Here is a 22,496-nt window from a genome sequence, read left to right as displayed (position 1 = left end):
TATTGGATACATTCTTTTTATTAATGTGAAAATGTAGAAAATTAATTCCTTAAGGGGGCGGCAGACATTGACTATAGCGTAGGGCGGCAAATGGGGTTAATATTCCCCTGTCTACTGTTATTCCAGGGAAGTGTCATTAAGCACCCAGTAGGCCATACTGAACATCTTTTTGGTATGCATCTGATCCTTGGACTGCGAGTTGTGACCCTTGCTCAAAATGGTTTGATGGATGATGATGTGCTGTTGACTAACCTTGGAGGACATCCTTCTCAGCTTATCCTTCTTTCTTAGACCAAACCATTTCATGAAATGTTTTGGAGTCGGGATGATGTTGAATGGAGTTGGTAATGTTGCGCTCTCTTCAAAGTAGCTCATCCACAATTTAGTGCGAGCAAACTTCCATTCAGTGTCAGCATGTTCCTAGAAAGTCATGGAAATTGATTATGCTTTACATGCTTATTCATTTTGTCAGGTATTAATGCTTTAAAGGAATTCGTATATTTCCCAGGTAATGCAAAATATTTTAAACATATGTGCAGTTTCTTGTAAATTACACTAGATAGACTGAATATTATCCAGTATACCAATACCTTTATAGTTTATGGGTGTATTAATTAGACAACTGAGGCAGGGAGAGTGTGCTGTTAATGCCTTAAGAATAAGATTATGATTTCGATCTCCAAAATTTTGAAATAAATTTGAGATGAGGGTAGAAAGAAACTTAACATTTCCACCATAAAGATTTAATATTTCACGACCATGAAGGAATTCCACAAAGTTAAACCTGAAACTGTTATGTTTACAAATTTGGGATAATTATTTCAGGAAGACTCACAGAAGTGCACAGACCTCAGTACCTTTGCTGCTAAATTAACTATCAAACTATCACTATAATTTATATTGAATTTTGAACCACATATCTCTTCTATTTAATGAAACCTTGTTTCATGCTCTTATGGTTACTGCACATGGCCAAATTTTTATTTATATTAGTTTATTCATTCAGTTTAAAGATTTTGTGGCTTTATGGGGTTATCACATGTATCAGTGGATCTGAACAGAGTAAAATAGGAGAAAACCTGGTTATTTATGAAAAATAATTATAAGTACAAATGAGTGGAACATGTATCAACTGATACCACTACGTCTACAGAAATTTAATGGGTCTGCATAATATGTTAAATACCTGAGTGCCTATCTTTCAGTAGATGTCTACTAATTGAACAAGAAATATGTATAAAGATGAAACTACCATCAAAAGTGGGAGCATATGGGGACCTTTAGAAATCTTCCTTCAGTAGCCAAGGAAGCCATTTTTCAGTAGTCAAGAAATTATTGACAAATAGTGGGATAAATCCATCCGAATTAGTAAATTCAACTGGGATGCCACCAATCCATTTGAATTATTCCCAGAGGTTTTAGATGCTTGAAGCTGGCTACAGCCAAACTCAGTTATACAAAGGTTAGATACCAAATTGTAATAGCCAATAGTTGTTATATTCATCAGGTATATATACAGAATTATGTTACACATACTTTTACTCACTGCTTATTTTTCTTTCCCTCTCTTACACACACAAATGTATTCACAAATATATAGCTATGCATAGGTGGTAATGAGAATAATTATTGATGTACATGCTTATTAATGCTATTTCAAAATCATTGTGAATGTTGGCTGAAAATATATTTTAAATGGTTGAAAGTTTCTGTTGTCAGGAATGTGGGAGGAAGAAGTCATGTAGGAGGAAAAGCCATTAGAAAGCCTTTTGACCATATTCAAATTATCATAGAATTGTTATGATCATGCTCGTTACAATTAAGTTAAGCTGTAAATCTCCCAATCGTTTACAAAATGATATTTGGAGATTTTATCTTTATTTTCATTTTAAAAAGTCAACTTTTTGAAACAGCCAAGTTAATTGCTTTATGCAGGGGGAGCATATTGGAATCAATCAGGCTCTGAAATAGGATATTATTGTTATATATTTGGAAAGGCCAAGAATTCAAGTTATAATGGCTGTAAATTATGGACTGGAAAAGAAAATGTAAAATTGGCATAATATGAGGTCTATTGAGAAAGTATCCAGCCATGCAACATGTTGAGTAAAAGTATCACACCTAGATTGATGAGGTGTTAGTCCCCTTTGAAGTATGTACTCCCCTTGGGACCTCACAACACATCTTAGCGTCTCTTCCACTTTTGAAACTAATCGCCAGTCTTTTTTCTGAATGGTCATCAGCTGCTTTATCATATTCTCCGTATTGTTAGCCAACTGTTGGGAAGACTGGGCTTTTGTTTCAGTGTCATAACTATAAACTCATGACTCATCTCCTGTTATGACCCTTATTTAGTAAACCTGGGTCATAGTTTGAGCCTTTGAGCAAGTTCTCGGCAACTGCAGCTCAAAATTCTTGGCGTTGATAGTTAGATGGTGATCTTTATTTTGGGGCGAGATTGAGACTATGGAGTCTCTTCTAACTCCTAACCCCTAAGGTTGATGAGATTAAAGAGAATTCGATGAGGTAACTGATGACCATTCTGAAAAAGGAGGTAGTTGATTGCTTTGAAAAGTGGAAGAGATGCAATAATAAGTGTGAGGTCCTAAGAGGAGTACTTCGAAGGAGTCTAAGGCCAAATTGTTCTAGGTAGGCAATTTTTCTGAAAATACTGCGTTGCTGGATCCTTTCTGGACAGACCTTGTGTGTGTGTGGGTGTATACTCGTATATATTTATGTATGTGAAATATATGTACACACATACACACACATATACATATATGTTTATATATATATTTATTTCTGGATAGAACTCTTAGGTAAAGCCTATAAAATTAAGGTAGAATTCATGAATAAGAAATGTTAATACTCCAGTTACATTGAAGATAAGTATATTTTATAGTACTCTGAGTTAATCTACTTTGCATTTTGATGTTAGGCTTTAGTCATTTTGGAAAAGTGCCACTTATCATGTAAACGCTCAAACAAATCAAACGAATAAGGTTATCATTAAATTGTAGCACTGATTAAATATAAGTGTATCAAAAATTCACAATTCAGTGGCACATTTTTGGATGGATATGCTCACCACAATAGCAGCATAAGAATTAGACATCATGGCGATGAGCAGGTTCAGGAGAACGATCACATTGATCACCGAGTACGAACCAAACATTAACAGTCCCCAGAACCGTGTGTACGTCTTTATTCCTTGTAGCTGGAAGTCCTCTAGGCCAACCATACCAAAACTTGCCCAGAACAGTGATTGGGATGATTCAAAAAGACTGAAATGTGATAAACACTTTTGTAAAAAAATTGAAAGGCACATTTTGAAATTAATGTGTACTTTTGTGGAAAAATTGTTGGAATAAAACTTTCATTAAAGTTACCATCTAAAATTATAATGAACCACATCAAATCAATTGTTTAATGAAAGCATTAGATGCAGTATTTTTGAAGATCAATAATTAATTTCAATCATCGTATACACTAGTATGTAGGGACAAAATGTTAGTGTCAATTTAAAAATTTTTTATCTGTACGTTAGTTTACATTACAATGCTGTTGCATCGAATGGAAAATTGATCTTTTTATATTACAAAATGATGCTTAATTGAAAGGTGTAATATTTGATGGTTGAAAATCAATTTGTTTTCAAGAAAAAATCTTTTAAATGCCTTTGAGCCAACATTACAATGTCTATTGGCTACTCGTATTTAACATTCAAGGTTTTTTACTTACTTTCCAAACCGCCGCCATTTTAAGCATGAGTCACCTTTGTTGTCCCAGTCCGGAAGCCCTCCAGGAAGTGAATAGCATTTCTGACGTTCCAACTCAGCAAAATACCAGAGGAGTTGGTTCAAACCTAAAAAAATGTAAGCAAGTGTATTTTTAAGAAAGCCATGTGCATAACTCAAGCTTATTGAAATAAAAACATTCTGAGAAAAAAAAATGTTATCATCTTTGCATTCCAATATGAGTGGTAGTTTGCCTATGCTACCATTAAAAAGAATAAATTCAATACGAATTGAGATGAAAATAACGGCAGGGAAAATGCCTTAATGTGAGATGAAAAGAAATATAATTTGAGGCAGCAGCTTCCTGAGTACAGGAAAAATAAGTAGCCAATCAGGACATCATGCTGTTCAATATTTTTATGGCTTAGGTGATGGCCCATTATTTTTAAATGTTCTGACATTACTTACCGCATGCAAAAGCAAAGAGTACCAAGCTGTAAATGACAAGGAATTTAATTATATCAATTATCATGCGTCCCAAAGAGATTTGCAAGGGCCCTAGGTGTGGATTCACTGAGAACAGGTGGACCAATTTAAGAGCACTGAAAGAGATAAGAAACATAGTAAGAAAAAGTTTAAGGGACCATTAAGTTGATACTAATTTTTATCGATTGCCACAATTATATACCTATTTAATTGTAATTTATTTGTTATTGAATAAATTGGAAAATGACAAAGTGAGCTAAACCATTTCATGGAAAACAATGCACTAAGATTATGAAATAATGATTGAATAGTTTTCATAACTATTTCCTCATAATAAAGGAAGTAATAAACATTATATATCTATTATAATGTCTTATTTTTAAAAATGTTTACCTCAGAACATTGGCAGCAGCAAATAAACCTTCTGCCACAAGCTGAGGGTCAAAATCATCCCATTGCTCTCGAGGCACATATGCTGTAGAGGGATTCAGTGATATCTCTTTATTCTGCTGTACATAGGCAACAACCCGCAGGAAGAACACACCGACGTACAGAGAATTACGAGAGAAATCAATAAAATTCCATAAATCTCTTAGGTACTTCTTTATTCCATCTTGCACTATCTCCATTATTTCTTCCCATATAAATCCTGCAATAATGTAAATCCTTATATTGAGTAATTGGACACAGCAGACTTGTGTTTGAATCAAAATAATTTTTTTAAGTATTTAACAAAGCATTTAATTGCATTAACGTTTCATAGAAACATGATAGTTAATGCCACAATAAATATTCGAATAACTATCCCAAAATCTGTGCATTTTGTACCTTGGGAGGTTATTAAAAGTAATTTTATATAGGCTTAAACTACATTTCTGTAAAAATAATATGTTTTCATTATGATCTTTCAAATGAATTATTCACTGCATAAATAACTATTCCCTCACACTTCCTCACACACATTTCCTTCTTCCACTCATTTTTATACCCATGATGTCTTATTATTTTCCTTGTCTACCTTAATACGTCATAATATCCCTGCCTTTAACAGCCTTTAGTATCAACAGCCTTAAAAATTTCACCACTTTTCAATATTTCTTCACTCTTTTCAGCCATCTTTGTATTTCTCCAAATGACGTTCTCTTTGCCTCAGATGAGTCCAGAACTCCTTTAGCTGCACTAGTCTATCCTATATCTAGCATATTTTCTCCATCCTTCAGTGTGCACCTCAAATACCACTAATCTATGCTCATCATATTTCAACAAAGACCAAGTTTCTGGACCAGGCACCAATACATTCCACATCAAATCCTTCACCAATATTTTCTTAAGGAATCTATTTGTGATTCGAGTTGTTAGTTCTCCTCTTTTATAGCACTCTTTTGAAAAATAAAAAAAAAATTATATCTTACTGTCTGTACTTCTATGAACAGTTTTGTTGAAAAACTTTCCAAATGGATTGTCCCATCCACTAACTGTTATCAATACTTTCATGCTTAAATGATTACTCACACTTTTTTAGAATTCATTATTTTCATTTATTTAAGATTCATCTATCTTACTATACTCTCACACTGATCATCTAATGCTTTCAAAAGTTACTGTAATCTTTATGACTGCCTATATCTTTATCATGCGTTGATATAAGTCATCGGTTACATTTAAGAATGGTGAAGATAATAGCTACTTTAAATCAGCTTCCAGAATACTTTCATTCTTATTCCAATCTTACCTAAGGGTAGGGCCTTAAATATATGATATTGAAATTACTTTTAATATATGATTTTATTAATTATTTAAGCATATCATACCATAATAAAACTTGTAGACTTATTCGCTAAATTCTGGAGAGAATGTTGACAATTCTCTTTCTGTTTGCTTAAACTTTCTTGATTTTGAATTTATAATTGTATAGCCATTGACTAAATCACTTATCAAAATACAGAGTGCGGCAACATAACTTCCTTTATTATAAAACAAATCCCCTTTAAAAAGGAAGTTATGTTGCTGCACCCTGTATTAAAGTACAAAATTGATATAAATTATAGATTCAGGTGTGATGTGGTGGAACTGTTCCATAATACAGAGACGATAACTCTTGCAACTGTCCACTTATAAGTGGAAAATTACGGGTTTTGTCTCTTCAAAATTGATTTTACAAAAACTTATAACTTATATCCGTCTAATTTTTATGTGATAAACAATTGAATTGGTAATTTGCACTAACCGATGACATAGAAGAAGACGACGCATTCAAGAATCGTAGGGCCGTTTCCTCTTTGCCGCTGGAGTTGTTCATCCAGTCGTGATCTCATGCCTTCTGTTCCAAACAACTGTATGATGCGAATTTCAAACCTCTGTGTCACCAGCACCAGCAGCACTGAAAAGTTCGATGGAAAATGAGGACACTCTTGTTGAAATTCTTTCCAAAGCAAATTATTCTGTCAAGTTCTTTCAACATTTTGGAGATCATAAGCTGAGTTAAATCCTGGAAAATTCAAGTGGACATTGTGGGGAATTCATGTAGTCAAGTCGGAATTAAGGCTCAGGAGTTTGCGTTGGGCTGAGTAAAAATATTTTTTCCAGATAACATTGGAATTAATTTCGCTTGAAACCATAAACAGGTTGTGGTTAATAAATTTGTGAAAGTGGCCATTAAGCCTCTAAAAATATAATTTTTTCCTGAAGCTACCCTTAGTGTAAGTACATTTTTGAAGATGATATTAAAATTCATGATGTAGCATTTGTTTGGTCGAATCTGAAACACCCATCAAACGATTGCTTGCTCAATCAAAAAACTAATATGGGTCCTATTGAAAAACTTGACAAATGTTAATGAAAAAATCAGTGTTATTTTTTGTATATACTTCCGAACCTGACATTATATTTTCATTGAATTTTTTCACTTTCTCTTAGAAGACACATCGATATGAGGTTCACTTACGTAGAAAGAAGAGATAAGAAGAAGCGTGAATCAAGAACTTCATGAATGGCTTTCGCATAAGTTTCCCTTTGGCGGTGTTGGGGGCAACCATGTAGAGCACACAGTAGAAAGGGAACAGAAGGGCTATGCGAGCGATCTCCAGGCCCTGCTCCAACATTGGTTTTCGTCGAAAGCCGGGAAGACCGTCATACCAGATGGATGCCAGGAGTTGTTGGATGTTCTGGTGAGCAACAAACTGAGGAGAAAGAAGCAAGGTTTCATTTCATATTTATATTCACGTACTTTTCCCGCCTTTGAACTTTTAGAACGAATCAATTATTTTGAAACTTGACAGCTGAAACATCAATTTGTCAGCGAATTGTAAGCAGTCTACGTGGGATGTAATATAGACTAGTAGAATCATTGCAGTTTAATGAGACTCGGTTTGCCTTAAAAGTATAAGTATAGTCGGAATATAAAGATGCGCACGTAAATATAACTGGTTTTTTTTATAGGAGATCCCGGGCAGGTAAGATTTTGCAATTTTGTTTTAATCTTGCTAGATCCTTACAGTTACCGAAGGATTGTCTATGTATTAATTTCAAATGCTATCTAACTAACGGAAACGGGGATGCTATGACACAGCTTGGAATCGCGGTTCAAAATATTACACGTTTACAACCTATTATGTAATATCTTTAGGACATTATGATATCGTCTTCCGGCTTTCGTGGAATGAGGTGGATAATTAATAAGATGCGTATGTCAATATTTTCGAATGGAATCATAGTATTTGCTAAACGATGTTTCCGATTGTTTGTTTGAAGTATTTTTTCTCGGCAAACTATGAAGAGATTTTTAAGTAGCGGGTGATCCTCCGCGTTGCATTGTTTGCTTTTGAAGACATTCTCTCTGGTCATCTTACAGGCATCTTCAGGTTAGGAGACACGTTCCTCTCTTTTCAATTAGCCTCATGTTTTCCTTTCAGTCCCCTCCTTTTCCATACTCCTCAACACCAACATTTCAAAAGCCTCCAATCTGCGCCCATCATCATGCTTCAATGACTATTTTTCCGTCCCGTACAAAACCACGCCCCATGTAAAAGTTTTAGCGAGACTTTTCTTAACATCCTTAGTAAATGTCCCTATCATCGGTTTCCTCCTCCTTGTGAAAGCTTCTTTGCCTAACGCATTTCTTTTCCTCATGTCCCTATCACTTTGACCATTTCGGTTCAAAATACTTCCGAGATACTTTAACTGTTTTACCTGTTCCTGTACTTTTCCTATTTGTACATGCCATAATTTCCTTCCTCCTTTTGCATATATATATATATATATATATATATATATATATATATATATATATATATATATATATATATATATATATATATATACACATACATATATGACATTACTGCCATACATCGCCGGCTCTCTCCAACATTTTCTCTTTATTTCTTTCTTTCATATTTCTCTCCTAAAGGCAAACTAGTCCTCTCTTTCTCTCCATACTCTTCGATATTATTTTATAATTAATCACCTGGAACTTTTTGTACATTTAAACATTAAATTTCCTTGGTAAGTGAAATCTTTATTGTTTCTAAGTAATCGTTTAACTACCTCCCTGTATCTCATCTCGATTTGACGCGTCTGTAGCACTCTTAATTTAATATCCGCGACTTTAGGCTTCTCCTGAAAACGCGAAAGACTCACACGTTGCATACACTACAGGATAGAAACAACCGTTCCGACAGAACTTATTTTGATGGATAAATACGAGGGTCATCCGGAAAGTAGTACCCGTTCGTGCCGCATGAAGTGCTGACGACGCGAGTAGCCGCTGGACGAGGTCAGATAGCTTCAGTGGCTTGTCTGCCTTCTCTGAGCCAAGTTGCGTGGCGCTAGCATTGCCTGTGTTGTTTCTGTGATTGTTTACAATGTTTAAAAAAATTGAGAACGCCGCCAGTTGTGAAGTGAGGGCAGTGATTAAATTCCTCAATGCAAGAAACGTTCGCCCATGTGATATTCATCGCCAATTAAAGGAGGTGTATGGAGACAATGTAATGGACGAGTCGTCTGTTCGGCGGTGGTGTCGCAACTTCAACATGGGGAGGGGGAACACACACGACGATGAGCGTTCGGGGAGACCGTCTGTCATTACAGACCAACTGGTGAGCTCAGTTGACGAATTCGTGAGGAACGATCGGCGCGTCACAATTGATGACATCTGTGAGCATTTTCCCAATGTTTCTCGAACAATTGTTCATGAAATTGTTAAACACCATCTGCATTATGCAAAAATTTGTGCAAGATGGGTCCCTCGCGTATCTCAATGAGCTGGCGGCGAAGGACTATGCAGCAGGAATACAGAAACTTGTCACACGTTATGACAAATGCCTTAATTTGCTTGGAGATTATATTGAGAAGTAGTTTAAAGTATCCTCTTTCAAATAAAATTTTTTATGTTTGTTAATATTTACTTTTGTGTCTTTATTTCACGAACGGGTACTACTTTCCGGATGACCCTCGTACATTTAAGTTCGAGATTTTATCCGCGTTATTTGTTTTATAAAATTTTACTCGTTCATACTGTTATAAAATATATTCGGAGATGCGCAAAAACATTATGCTTGATTTGATGCCCAAATTCACTACATTTGTTTTGCCTCAGCCTTCTTCGCTGAATTACTTCGCTTGGTAACCTGGCGGTAATAAATTATTCGTATATGATATCGAATTGTTAATATTTCATTTCCATCAAGCAAGTTGTTTTGTTTAAGATTAATTGCACTGTTAACCTTGTTTCGTTTGTCGTAAAAAAGAAAATATGGAAATGTATGGCCATTGGCTGGTGCACTAGATGTACCTGGGTTAACCCGAGTGCAACGTAACCATTAATTTCCTCAAATATGCCGCAGAAACCAGTGTTTTTTTCTAAAGAGAACTGACAAACCTGCGACAAGAAATTAAAATGTACGTTTTTTTCCAAATAGTCGGTCAATTTCACCGACAGGTTATATACCAAGCTAACAAATACGTAGTTGGCTTCTATTTAGGTCTTTTTTTCGTTTACATTTCAAAATTTTCAAATATGCAGTAGTTATAAATTTTATCACTGAATTATTTTGCGTATTAATAATTGATAAATATAGTATCATACGTGTCTTAAGCATTCAACGAATATTTCAAGGGAGAATAGACATGAGTAGGTCAGAATCTCTCTGGAGGTGATAAGGATGACTAGTAATTCCTCTGTTTCTTTATTTGCTTACCATACATTGTAAGCAGGTAAATCACCTAAGCCTCTTTTCATGCCAAGAACTTTTTAATTTTTAGCTAATATTTGCAGGTGTATAATTAGCAAATCATAAGGCTGGTAATGTGTTTTAATAATTATGCCATTTTAATTTTTAAATTTCAAATTTTGGAAACTTTTGCAAATATCATGCAAGATGCATCCAAATGTGATAAGAATGAATGATTTTAAGTGCTTGAAAGATTAAAAGGCATTTGGAATTGCAGTTAACAGAGCAGGTGAAATAATAGAATTTTAGCGACTGGCAATATCCCCGCGATATATTTCCTGGACTTGTATATTAATTACTTTGATAGCGTTTTAAAAAAACTTTAATTCCAAATACCTAATCCTAGCATTGGGATCTACCTCGTTTGTGTCATTAGAAGATAGATCATCTGTATTCCCTTCATTTTTCCCGCTTCCTAATGGAATTTTTATGTAAATTGGTTGGTACAAATGATTGTTCGAGAATATTTTATTTAGGGGTAACTGATCGACTAGACATAATTGATAAACTGTCGATTGATTAAAAATTACTTCAGATCACCTTCTTTTGCTTATAAGAAATGGCGAGTTCCAGGCGGGCTAGTTTCATATGCTCTCCGTCTTCATAGGGTGGGCTGTCTGGGTCGTGGTTGAGGACAATTGCGAGCTCGGTTGAGCTCCTAGTGTGTTGTAAAAGATCGACAGCTAATTTTTGGCACTGTCTTCGAAGATCCTGTAATATAAAATTTAATAAAAAATCACCATAGAACCATGGTAAAACATACTTTTTTCGACTTATGAGTAATGAACTCTATGCACATAATCGGTTTCACTATTTTTAATTGACTCTCGAAAATCATTGGAGGTTTTTACAAAAAAGTACTTACAGTAGTTATTATTAGATGCGGGAGACAGCTGCGGCTACTTGGGTTGTTGGAGATAAATGGGTAATTTGTAGAGGGAGGTAGAATTTCCGGAGAATGGGAGAAGAGTGGAGAAAAACCTAGTGCCGATATTAGTCTCCTCTAACGAAAGGCGCCAAGGGATTTACAAAGTAACGTCCCACTCGATGGACGGCGTGCTCCAATTGAAGTACTCTCCACGTATTACCCAAATAGGGATTGTGATACCTCTGATATATTCTGCCACCATCGGGGTTCAAACCCATGCCCTTCGGGTCGGAAGCTAGTACGCCCACATACTTGCATCTTTTTAACTATACGATGTAGCTATAAGGTTACTCACTACACAAGAAGAGTTTAATAGCAGTTACAGCAAAAGGAATATATTTAGTGTTTGAAACACTTAGAAAGACATTTGAAAACCTTGATTAAGGATTAAAATTAAGGTCTTTACAGATCTTAATTTTAAGATAATAGCATTTGCATGGGAATCATTTGAAGTTTAATTATTTGACTTCTGCCCGCTACATATCTCCTACAGTTACATGTAGTCCGGAGTAGGTGACGAATTTATAATTAAAAAAACATCAACGCTTTAAGTCGCATTATGAGGGAACTGTTTAATTATATGGGTTCAGTCCAAATACCCTGATGACACGACACCGGTGTGATTTCCAATCTTGTAAACTTGGAAAGTCATCGGTATATTCGTGAAATGGTGAAATCACAGAAATGAAATTAGCTCTTATCCATATTTGTTTATGTAGAAAGGTTGCCATACTGCGCCATTTTGGTATCTACATAACACAAAAAATGGCTTTTAACATAGATATACTTATCATCAATAGGATGATAGTTGTGATTTCAATTTTTTTTAATTCAAGCATTAAAGCAGAATAATGACTTGCCAGAGTTAATGTTTCTTGATCAAGTCTTCCATGAGTATATGAGTTTTAAAGAATAGAATTCAGTTTTTTGTATTCGCTTATTAGTAATTCGGGAAGTAGGATGTCTATAGTTTAATCAGATAATATCCGTATAATTTAATTAGCGTAATAATATTATTAAATAAAACCGTTTACACAATTTCTTACCTTTGAAAATACTTTTGGATTTGAGGATTGATTTTTTGAATGCCATTAAATGCTTCTTTTACTCGAATTGCGTATCAGTATTGAAGCATTCTCTTCAAGTGCGCCGAAGTTGATGTCTTTGAGAAAAACTTCCCGTCTCCAGTTTGTGTTCAGTAAAGTTCACTAGTAAGTAATGAATGCATTGATGAATAGGAATTCACTCTGGATTAATTTTTTTGAACCTATTCAATCTAATTTCCGGTATTAAACAATGTTAATCGTGTGTATTCGCATTGATGGAGAAAAGTGAATTGCAGTTACTGAACAGAATTCCGCACGATCGCAAATTGGGATATTCAAGTTTCAATCCAGTCCAATTCATATCATCGCTCCTAAGGTTTCCCAAACACTGCATATGAGTTCAAATTATTTCTGCATTCGTTGTGAATAGTGGTTTCAAAGCAAAGAAAAAGTCGGGGAAATGATCAGAGGAGGTTGGGAAGGAGGCAGGAGGGGCGATCAAATCACAGGCATGAGATCATGGAAAATAAATGAAAGTGAACGGATGTAAAGACTCTTCTGCATTGTGAATTCACGTGTTTAATACAAAAGGCTATAATGGAAATTTTAAAGTGTTTGCTTCTTATCAGCGTTTGAGAGACTTTCAAATAATGACCGAATGATAATTTTTTAAAATGATTAATAAATTGATAATTTTATCGTTTAATAATTGCCACATATGTCTTTCTTATTTTCAGTTGCATGGTTAAAATTTTAAATATCTTCAAATGAAGTCTCATTGATGCCAATATAAAATAATAAAAATTGTCAAAATTATGTTTTCATAAAAGGGTCAATCTCTCACCGATATGGTTTATTTATATGAGAACATGAACGCATAGAGTGAGTACCTATGATAAAATTACTCCGGTGGACAGGATCTGTCCATATGTTTCATTAAGGTGACCGTATTTAATTCGCTAGCATCTCTCATGAAAGAGCTGTCTCACCCGTTACAAGAAGTAACCGTTACATTGCGCGTGAGATTTGGGATAGAGTAATCGGTTTCTTTTACAATTTTGCGTCGCCATTTTTTAAAAATATCTGGTACCCAGTATTTTGCACGAAGAAAGTTAACTTAAGGGCAAGCGACGGTAATACCAAATTTTTGAACTAGGATTGGATATTTAGCCCTTCAATTAGCGGCGGAATTATAAGCTCACGTTGTATATGAAATGTAAACTGCACCTGAGGAAGACGTATTAACAACTTATCCATTGTTAATATTGAACCTTGTAAGGAGTTATAAGATGCCGCAAACATTTTTAGTTACTTCTTGTTGCTTAAAACTCAATAAATTTTAAAGTCATATTTTTGTTATTTATAAATTCATTACCAGGTTCAACTTTACGAATACTATTTTTGTATTATCTCAATATGCTAAATATTTCCTAAATCAATGCATCACATTTTTGAGAGGTTGTTGTTACCAATTGTTTTGTAAAAGTCGAGGTTGTAAAAATGTACTGACTTCCCACCCCAAGGAACCGGTTCAAATCATGGTGGTAACAGGCTTTTTTAGTGGTATCCCGACCCTTTCTTGGGGTACGATGTGGTAGAGCACCTTAAATGTACGTAGTAACCCGTTCGTCGAGTTGAACCCTTTAATGCCTATCATTAAGAGCAGGCTAATAATCGATGCTGGATTTTCTCCACCCCTCTTCCTCCATTCCCTCAACATCCTACCCCCGCCACATTAATAATATTGAAAATGACCTTAGCCGTCTCTATCTCTCGAGCGAGCGAGGAACGGGCGTGGATTTGTATGAATCCACCAATAAACCAAAAATTAGCTTATGTTGTGACCACATCAATCGATATCTCACCATATATTCCTGCTTGCATTCTGGCTCAGCAAAGGCCAGGTTTCTCAGATCCCACGATAATTCAAAGGCGGTAAGAATAGGATCGCTGGAGGAGAGTGCGATGAGGGACGGGCTGGAGAGAGCGCGGTAGGCGTTGACGCGAGACAGCGAGTGCATCAGCGAGTCCTTCTGGGACGACCGGATGCATTCCTCGCAACCGCACCTGAAGGAGGGGTTACCAAATGGGATTATGTGCTGTCCTTATTCCTGATTAAAATTGCTATGCACCCACCGAAAAGGGCATGTAACGTTTAGAATACTCGTAGATAAAAATAATTGGCCATCAAATTTTCAGAGGTGAAATTTATCAGCTGTTGATAAATTGTTATAACTATGTGATTAGTAACAGAAATTTAATTATCTTGAGCATTGGAAAATAATTGTAATTAATTATTTCTAAGACTTTTCTTTTTTACTAACTCGTAGAACAAACATCATGCAATTACCACGATGGATATGTAAAAGCAATCTTTAACGTTTATTTCCAAGAAAATAATTTTTAAGGCGCTCTTCTTTTTCACGGACTCAGAAACTCATGGAAGAAACACTATGAATTAACTAATCTGCAAAAATAATGCAACAATTTCAAAGTGTAAATATCATTCGCCTTGACCGGGATCTTGGTATTTGAAATTGCTGCATTTTAATCAATAACATTAGCAAATGACTCCGTTAAAGCTAATGTCGCGGCATCTCCCACATTTCGTTGAATTTGCAAAAATAATGTTTGAAATTTATCATTTTTGTGTTTGAGTTGCATAAGTTCTTCGGTGAAACTTTATTATTATATGTAATATTATGCTTATAATAAATGACAATGATGTTCAAACATTGCATTAAAGATGGCAAAGATAAGCGAAGATTGGGGTCTTACTTGATATCATGTGGCATTGGTAGGGTGGCCCCTCGATCCAAGAGGATTTTCAATATCTCGTAGTTATTCTTGTGAGCAGCCAATATCAGAGGCGTGATGTCAGGTGAAAATGATGCGGTGTTCCAATCCATTCTCTCCCAGCTCTGCGAAATACGTATTTTCATTACAGTAAATGTAGATGTCAACCATTCTGATCATTGCTATCCGTCGAGTTCATTTTTTTCACTAGCAGTAAACAAACAGTATGGTACTTACCAGACCTCTAAGGTATCCAGATATTTGTTGGATTCTATTTGCTTTATTTGTTACCTCAAATTATCTGGGCCCCTTTTTCGATTGTACATGAATGAAACATACATGTATGATGGAGTTTCTGGGGCAGCGGTGTTATTTCATTCAAAGTGGTCAACATTTTTGCATGCTAAAATATAAATTTTACCATCTAGTATCTGATGAGGTGCCAGAGAGGAAATTTATATACGAAATTTTCGGAAATTTATAAATGAAAATGGAGATATTCTGATGGATTCACAAACTAGATAATAAAAGAATTTGCTCAACCAATACCTATAAGTCTTAGAAAATTTGATAATTTTAGCTATGCTAAAATAAATTTGAATTCGAATAAATATTTAAGCAAATCGCAAGTTTTCTTGCACTTAGGCTTATTTGTTAGATGCTTGCTTAGCATCTGTCGAAATGTTCTCATGTTGGGAGTTCTACCACAGGCTTTATTTCTCACTCATTTGGCTCCTTGGGGGGTGATTTTAATTTATAAAATCGAATTAAAAGTCATTCTTAATCACCTGCCAAAAAAATACTAGGAAAAATTTGCATTAAATACAACTTTTGCTATGGGAAATTGTAATTTTTTATAAATTTCGTTGTGGAACCTATCTGTGGTAAACTATAACTTGTAAAATTATAAAAGAAAACGAATCTGCCGTGAGCTATAACTTTTGAGTTTATCGAGGATAATGATTTTGTTAGATTAACATTATTAACAAGCTTACTGGTATTATCTGATAGTTTTAGTTCCCATCTCATATCTCACTCGTGTATATCGTAGACACCATACGTCTATTATGGTCCTGTAGACGGCTGTTCCACAGTTAAATCCCAAGAGAATAGAATGTTTGCCTAGATAATGTAGATTGATCAGTATCTCATTCTCAGAACTACTAATATGATACTTATGATTGAATTTCAAGAAATGAGCGAAAATAAAGCAATAGAAAATAACTATCGTGTTGCACGTGCGTGTATATCATTGCAAGATTTCACTGATACGTCCAATATTACGATAAGCAACGCTAAATGTTTTGTGAATAATAATCAGCTTTATTCGCAATGAAGGAGTTTACAAGGAAGATCTAAAATTCCTTTTTATTTGCGTGTTTACAGGAATGACAGTTATCTTTATCATTCTAAATTGGAATATATTCACATGCCAATCTAAATCGTATACATAGCTGTAAGTTAACAAAATATGATATCGTTTAATATATTGTTTGGAAAAAAGCACCCGAAAACATTTTGTTTTCGGGTGCTCTCTTGTTTGTCATTAATGAGGACTAACAGACATAGATGTTTATTTGAAATAAACAAAATTTTCCCAAAAGTTTTTAAATAAAAAAAGCAAAATTAATACTTACTCAAACACGCACAGTCAAACGCAATCAGAATTACATAATGTAGATGGACTTGCACGTATTTAATTGCACGTGTGTTTGTGCGAATATAAAGTGCTATTTAAGTATCGATCTTGACGTAAAAGGCTGGCGTCCTTATTCCCGCTATCACATACACACTCTTGCGATGGCCTACGGGGTATTGTGTGGATGTAGAATTTCCACATGAAAAATCAATTAAAGGGAGCTCCTGCGAAAGTGCAGTGGTTGCTCGTTTCGGTTCCGTTTGAACAGGTCAGTTTATGCTCCCGCTCAAACCCCGCGGGTGGCGATTGGGGAAGCCCCTATTCGACTCACGTAAGGCTCGGACTCCTTGTGGATAAGCTCCTCGTGTTCGAGGAGCAACTCGACCGCCTCGACGAACTCCGCGTTGATGGCGTGCAAGAGCGCGTCCCTCGTCTGGACGCCCAACACCACCAGCAGCTCGACCATCTCGAGGTTCTCATTGTCGATGGCCATGAGCAAAGCCCCGCGCCCCAGGGGATCAACGCAGTTGATGTTGATCAATCCAGGGTGGCGGTGGGCTCTCTGAATCATCCTATTCGAAAGAGATTTGTTTTATATCCTACTTTCTAAAAAACTACAAAACCTATTTTCCGACTCGTGCTACAATGGGAAGGTGGAAACTGAATGCATTCAATTTACGTACGTAACTTGAGCGGGGGTTTTGAATCAAGAAGACCAATGTTGTTAACTATTGGCAAACATTTTTCGAGAAGACGAAAAAACATCTTAGAAAAACCAATTAACTACCAGGGATTTAGTCAAATTTAAATATTAGATCAATTTTTTCCACAGAGAAGGACATTTCTAGGCATTTTGTATGCGTTATTAAGATTCAAAGTGGGAATGATTTATTGTAAAATAAAATGATTTTTGGTTACTCTTTATTAATATATTTCTATCCAACATTTCACGTCCCATTCTGAGAGCATCATCAAGAAAGTTGCAAAATGGATTTTCCGCTATTTATCAATGTGATCTGTTTTTCTTTTTAAAGTTAACTATATTTGTCAAATGCCATCAAATCTTTGAAGAAGAAAAAAATTGGTGTTAATGGGGATTGAAGGATGGTAGTATTCCAGGGGTAGAATACCGAGATGGTCTTGAAAGTTCTTGACCTAGGTCTAATGTCCATCCACTCGACCTCAATATTTCATTCACCTGTAGTACGATGAGTGAGAAAGCAGCTAGTGCCTTGGTACGAATACTTACAAATTTCAATTGGCGCTTTGCATAAAGTATTCCTTTTTTATTTAATTTCATCAAAAAAGTCGTTTCTCCGAAATAGACCAACTGGGAAAATTTTTCCCTTGACTTTGATTTTGCCAAAACCTTTATTGTAATTTTTTAAAGATCTATGAGCGTTAAGTATTGTCCTTTTACATGATCACATTTGATTCAAATCAGGCTAAAAACAAAGTCTTCACCTCCAGACCGACTTTGAAATTATTTCACCGTTGTAGGCCTACGTATTAGTAGCACTAATAGCGTGGCATAGTCCCATTACAACTCCCTCGGATACATATCGCAAGGCATCCATATATTAATAATTGCAGCAGCGCAAAACAATTTTCACTCATGAATAGCACAAAAGTCTTAAGTGCTTCAACCACTGAAGTGACTTCGCACTGAGGGCATAATTCATTAAAAATAGTTAATTGGTGACGTGTTTATTCGAAGAAGTATTTTAAAAGCTTTTATTTGGGCTTTGTCGTCGAACGAGCAAACCACTCAGTTCGGCTTTTGAGATTATTATGCTCTCTATTTTTACTACCAAAACTGTGCTTCTCGAATTTTTCTGATTTCCTTAATTTTTCAGTCGAATGATATGATTTGTTTGAAAATATTTTAACGTCATATTTATTCAAACTGAGGAGTAAGGTATTGAGAAATGAAACTTATTTTTTGTTTAAGCGATTTTAAGTTCTGATATACTTTCTGAGATAAATATATTAAAAATATTTATTTGAATTAACACATGGAATACAATAATGCTGTTGTAATGAGATAAATAAACAAGTTAAAGAAGTATTAGAGTTCATAACGATAGTTTAAATATTTTGTCCACTTGAAAATCAGAAAATTCACAAAACATGGAACTCAACTGGCCATGTTTTGCTTCTTCCGTTTTTGAACATTGAACTTACTCTTCTCCATACCTTTTACTATTCGACCTGTATATACCTATCATTGGTCTGATAAAATACGAGATAATTTAATTTTTAATATATTAGCTATTTTTTAACCTTTAAAACTTTTATAGGCAAATTAATATTGTTAAATGTTGGCTCTGAGCGAAAGCTTTGGTAGGGATAGTGATCTCTGATTTATGGTCTATTCGTAAAATTTTGGGAAATTAGAAAAAAACTTAGGGAATAAAAACTCGTTGTAGTTTTGGTGTTACTAATGAAATTCATCTCTTACCGCTTGACATTAGCAACGTCTCCTCTTTCCACAGCCAGAAGAAATTTCTTCTCCTCCAAATTGATTGGTTTCGGTAAATCAGGCATCTTAATGCTAGTCTTCCGCGAAGATTTTCCACCCTGTTAATTTTTAGGTATGGTTTAATTTGATTCTTAATGCGTGTCTATGTATTACATTGTAATGAAAGAGTTTGAGAATCTTTTTATTATTGGATTAAAACTTCTTGGCAAACCGTCTCTATCACTTGTGCTTTTAATTAATTAAAATAAACTTAAAGGCCAGAGAACGATTTGGAAATGTTTGAAGAGCTGAAGTCTCCTAAACTTAAAAAGAGTTATTTTATTCCTGTTCAAATTATTTACTGAGAAAATATTTGAGAGTGATCAATAAGTACTCTTATGATAAGTTTCTTTTTCTCTCCGAATGAATTCAGGATATAGCAAGACAATTTCATTCCATATATTATGGTATTATTGTTAATTTAAATAACTGAAGAACTAAAAAATAATTAAATGGCTCATTAGGTCAAACATTTTGTAATTGAGCATCTTTACAGTTAGAAACGTACCTTCACCATGATATTGTGTAAGTTATAGAAGTTTATGATAATTCGTAAATTAGGAAAAGTTTACTTAATTGTTTACTTACTTCTTCTAAGTCCATATCTCTCTTCTCCTCCGCCATTTTGGTATTATCGTGGGCAATCTGCCGCAGTGCCAGGGCTGTCTGGTCCTGTTATTAATGATTTAGAATATGCGAACAATGAAGGAAGTCAGTGGAGAATTTTCCTTTTTTTAGTCTGAAATGAAGCCTAATTGATGTTTTTCGCAGTAATGTTTTCTTCTATTGGCATATGAATCTTTCACCACTCATAAGTCTAAGCATTTATCCTTATTGCCCAACCCTTTATAAATTAAAGAAAATATTAATTCCCGGAAGCAGCATCATTCATATTAAAGGAAAATTCTCTCGAGATGTGGAAAGGACACTCGGAAGAGCGTGTGAAATATCTGCCGATTTCAATTACCTGTTTTAAACTTACAAATTTTGCACTGTTTTTCTGGGTACTTGGGATCGTATAGTTAGCAATAGGTCTTACCTTTCCCTAACTTTAAGTTCCTAATATTTGGGGAAATAAGTACCGTTCAGTTATCTTTCTTCTGGCTTACCTGTGTAGCATAATTTCAGTCTGAGTACGGAGCACCTGACCCTTAAATTAAGTTTTTCAATTAATTAATTATTTTAGCGAATTTTGTTGGTATATAAGGTGATTTTTGGGGTATGTTAAATGAAAATTGTTGCTGTTAAAATTCTTGAGTTCATATGTTCATTAATTGAGTTCGCTTTTGGCCTAATCGAGGATGATCTTATCTTTGGGAATGGATTGCTAAAGCTCTAAAAACGAACTGAAATCGGCATTATTTAATAAAACGTATTACTGGAGCATGAGTGCATTCTGGGTTGGCATGCATTGTATTTTGGTGTAAATGCTGATTAGTGTATGTAAGATTATTTAAAGCCGAATTGCAAAATAGTATCATATATTTATTGCTCATATTGTTTATGTATTATGTATAGTATTTTATTTATTTTCTAGCTATTCGATGTTATTACATTATTAAAGGTAAAAATATAATGTCTAGGTCTGGCACGTTGAAGGTAGCAATCACTATGTACAATTATCCACTTAATTTTCAATGAAAAATATAGTATTGTGCACCTAGCATGCTTCAAATCATGCTACAACTTTATCTGTTGGGTGAGGACTTACTGCAATGTATTAAAACCAACACCAATCGTTTTTTCAAAATCCAACTTTGCTGTGTTGGATAAGTAAAACTTTTTATGGACAAATATTTGCTATTCCTCGGACGAAATGTTTTGCTTATTAATGGCATCAAATATTAGACTGTTTACTTTCTGCGAAACTTTGACTAACTTTCTTTGAAGAGATCAATTTGCATTTTTATTTAAATTAGTATTTAGTTCGCACTATGGGTAGGAATTTTTTATTTTAATTCTCCAAGGCATATTTGAAAATCAATCATGTCCCTTTACTAGATAATAATAAATGGGAAATTATGGATTAGAGCATAAGGAAATTAAGTATACGTTTTTTTATATTCAATTCCAAGTGATGAAAATTTCAGAATAAACAAAATTCTGAATTAAAATTTCGAATCTCATTTATTAGGTTTCGTTACATTGCATTTCTTTCAAGTTTTTTAATGGATTAAACGGAGCGATAAAATTATGTTATTTAAGTTTCTCAAATATAACTTTGGGTTTTACGCAAATTTGCTCCTCTCGTTGTTTTTTATATCTTTATTATTAAATAGAAAAAAACAGGACAAATCTGGTTTATGGTCACAAATAATTGATTATGGAAAAACTCTTACAAAACCGCATATTCCAAAAAAAATCCTCCTCTTGCTTTTTATTATATCGATATTATCTTTTGTTTTTGTAAATCAATTGAGGAAATCCAAGAATGTTTTTATTCTTATAGCTGATAATTATTTCAGAAGAAGTAATAATAGTTTGGGCCCTGTATATTTTGCATGATGTCTCTTCTAAATAATTTTTTAATATTTGCGAAACACTAACGTAGTAATATTGATAGAATTGTGCTCTTACAGCTAGTCGTATTTTTATTATTATTAAAAATACACGTGCTGATAGACATTGTCAGGTGGCACACAAGTCCCAAATAATTGCAAAAGATAATACATAAAACCAGACAAACACAAATCTCTTTAACAAAACGAGTGAATCCCCATCCCATTTACAGCCATTAATCAGCAAGAAAAAAAAGATAAATTAAAAATAAAATTAAGCTATTACATATAATACATTACACCACACATCAATCAAATTATTACATATATGCCTTACATCTATTCTTAAAAGTATACACTCTGTTAGGAAAGGGCTCGAATATTTTTGCAGGTAAGGTGTTCCACTCAACAATTGTTCTATTTAGAAAAGAATTTTTTTTTATTTGTTCTCTGTGCCCGGCATTTTATCTTAAATTTGTGATCATTTCTGCCTATAAAATTTGGGTTCCCCGCCTCTTTCCTAAGATCTGCCCAAGCTTTCTCCCCTTCAAAATTCGGAACATTCCACAAAGTCTGCTTACTTTTCTTCTAGATTCTAGAGGTTCCCAGCCCAGC

The 22,496-nt window shown here is 34.5% G+C and overlaps 1 protein-coding gene across 2 annotated transcripts in view; it reads right to left on the bottom strand.

Annotated features, from left to right (window-relative positions):
• LOC139697584 (transient-receptor-potential-like protein) overlaps positions 1 to 22,496 on the bottom strand; it is a 42,916-nt gene that overhangs the window by 8,476 nt on the left and 11,944 nt on the right. For both annotated transcript variants that reach the window (XM_071596352.1, XM_071596353.1), the window contains 13 exons: positions 19,972 to 20,055; positions 19,324 to 19,442; positions 17,194 to 17,434; positions 15,206 to 15,348; positions 14,293 to 14,494; positions 10,994 to 11,164; positions 7,168 to 7,402; positions 6,451 to 6,603; positions 4,617 to 4,872; positions 4,206 to 4,339; positions 3,742 to 3,865; positions 3,089 to 3,284; positions 253 to 420 (listed from right to left, as the gene is read on the bottom strand). In XM_071596352.1, the coding sequence (XP_071452453.1) occupies positions 253 to 420; positions 3,089 to 3,284; positions 3,742 to 3,865; positions 4,206 to 4,339; positions 4,617 to 4,872; positions 6,451 to 6,603; positions 7,168 to 7,402; positions 10,994 to 11,164; positions 14,293 to 14,494; positions 15,206 to 15,348; positions 17,194 to 17,434; positions 19,324 to 19,442; positions 19,972 to 20,007 (2,178 nt within the window). In that variant the 5' untranslated portion in view covers positions 20,008 to 20,055. The remainder of the gene's footprint in view (positions 1 to 252; positions 421 to 3,088; positions 3,285 to 3,741; positions 3,866 to 4,205; positions 4,340 to 4,616; positions 4,873 to 6,450; positions 6,604 to 7,167; positions 7,403 to 10,993; positions 11,165 to 14,292; positions 14,495 to 15,205; positions 15,349 to 17,193; positions 17,435 to 19,323; positions 19,443 to 19,971; positions 20,056 to 22,496) is intronic.

This window comes from Hetaerina americana, unplaced genomic scaffold, assembly GCF_022747635.1.
Source record: "Hetaerina americana unplaced genomic scaffold, ioHetAmer1.1.p SCAF_8, whole genome shotgun sequence".
Lineage (NCBI taxonomy): Eukaryota > Metazoa > Arthropoda > Insecta > Odonata > Calopterygidae > Hetaerina > Hetaerina americana.
The sequence above is the reverse complement of the archived record's forward strand: the minus strand, read 5'-3'. Positions and strand labels throughout refer to the sequence as shown.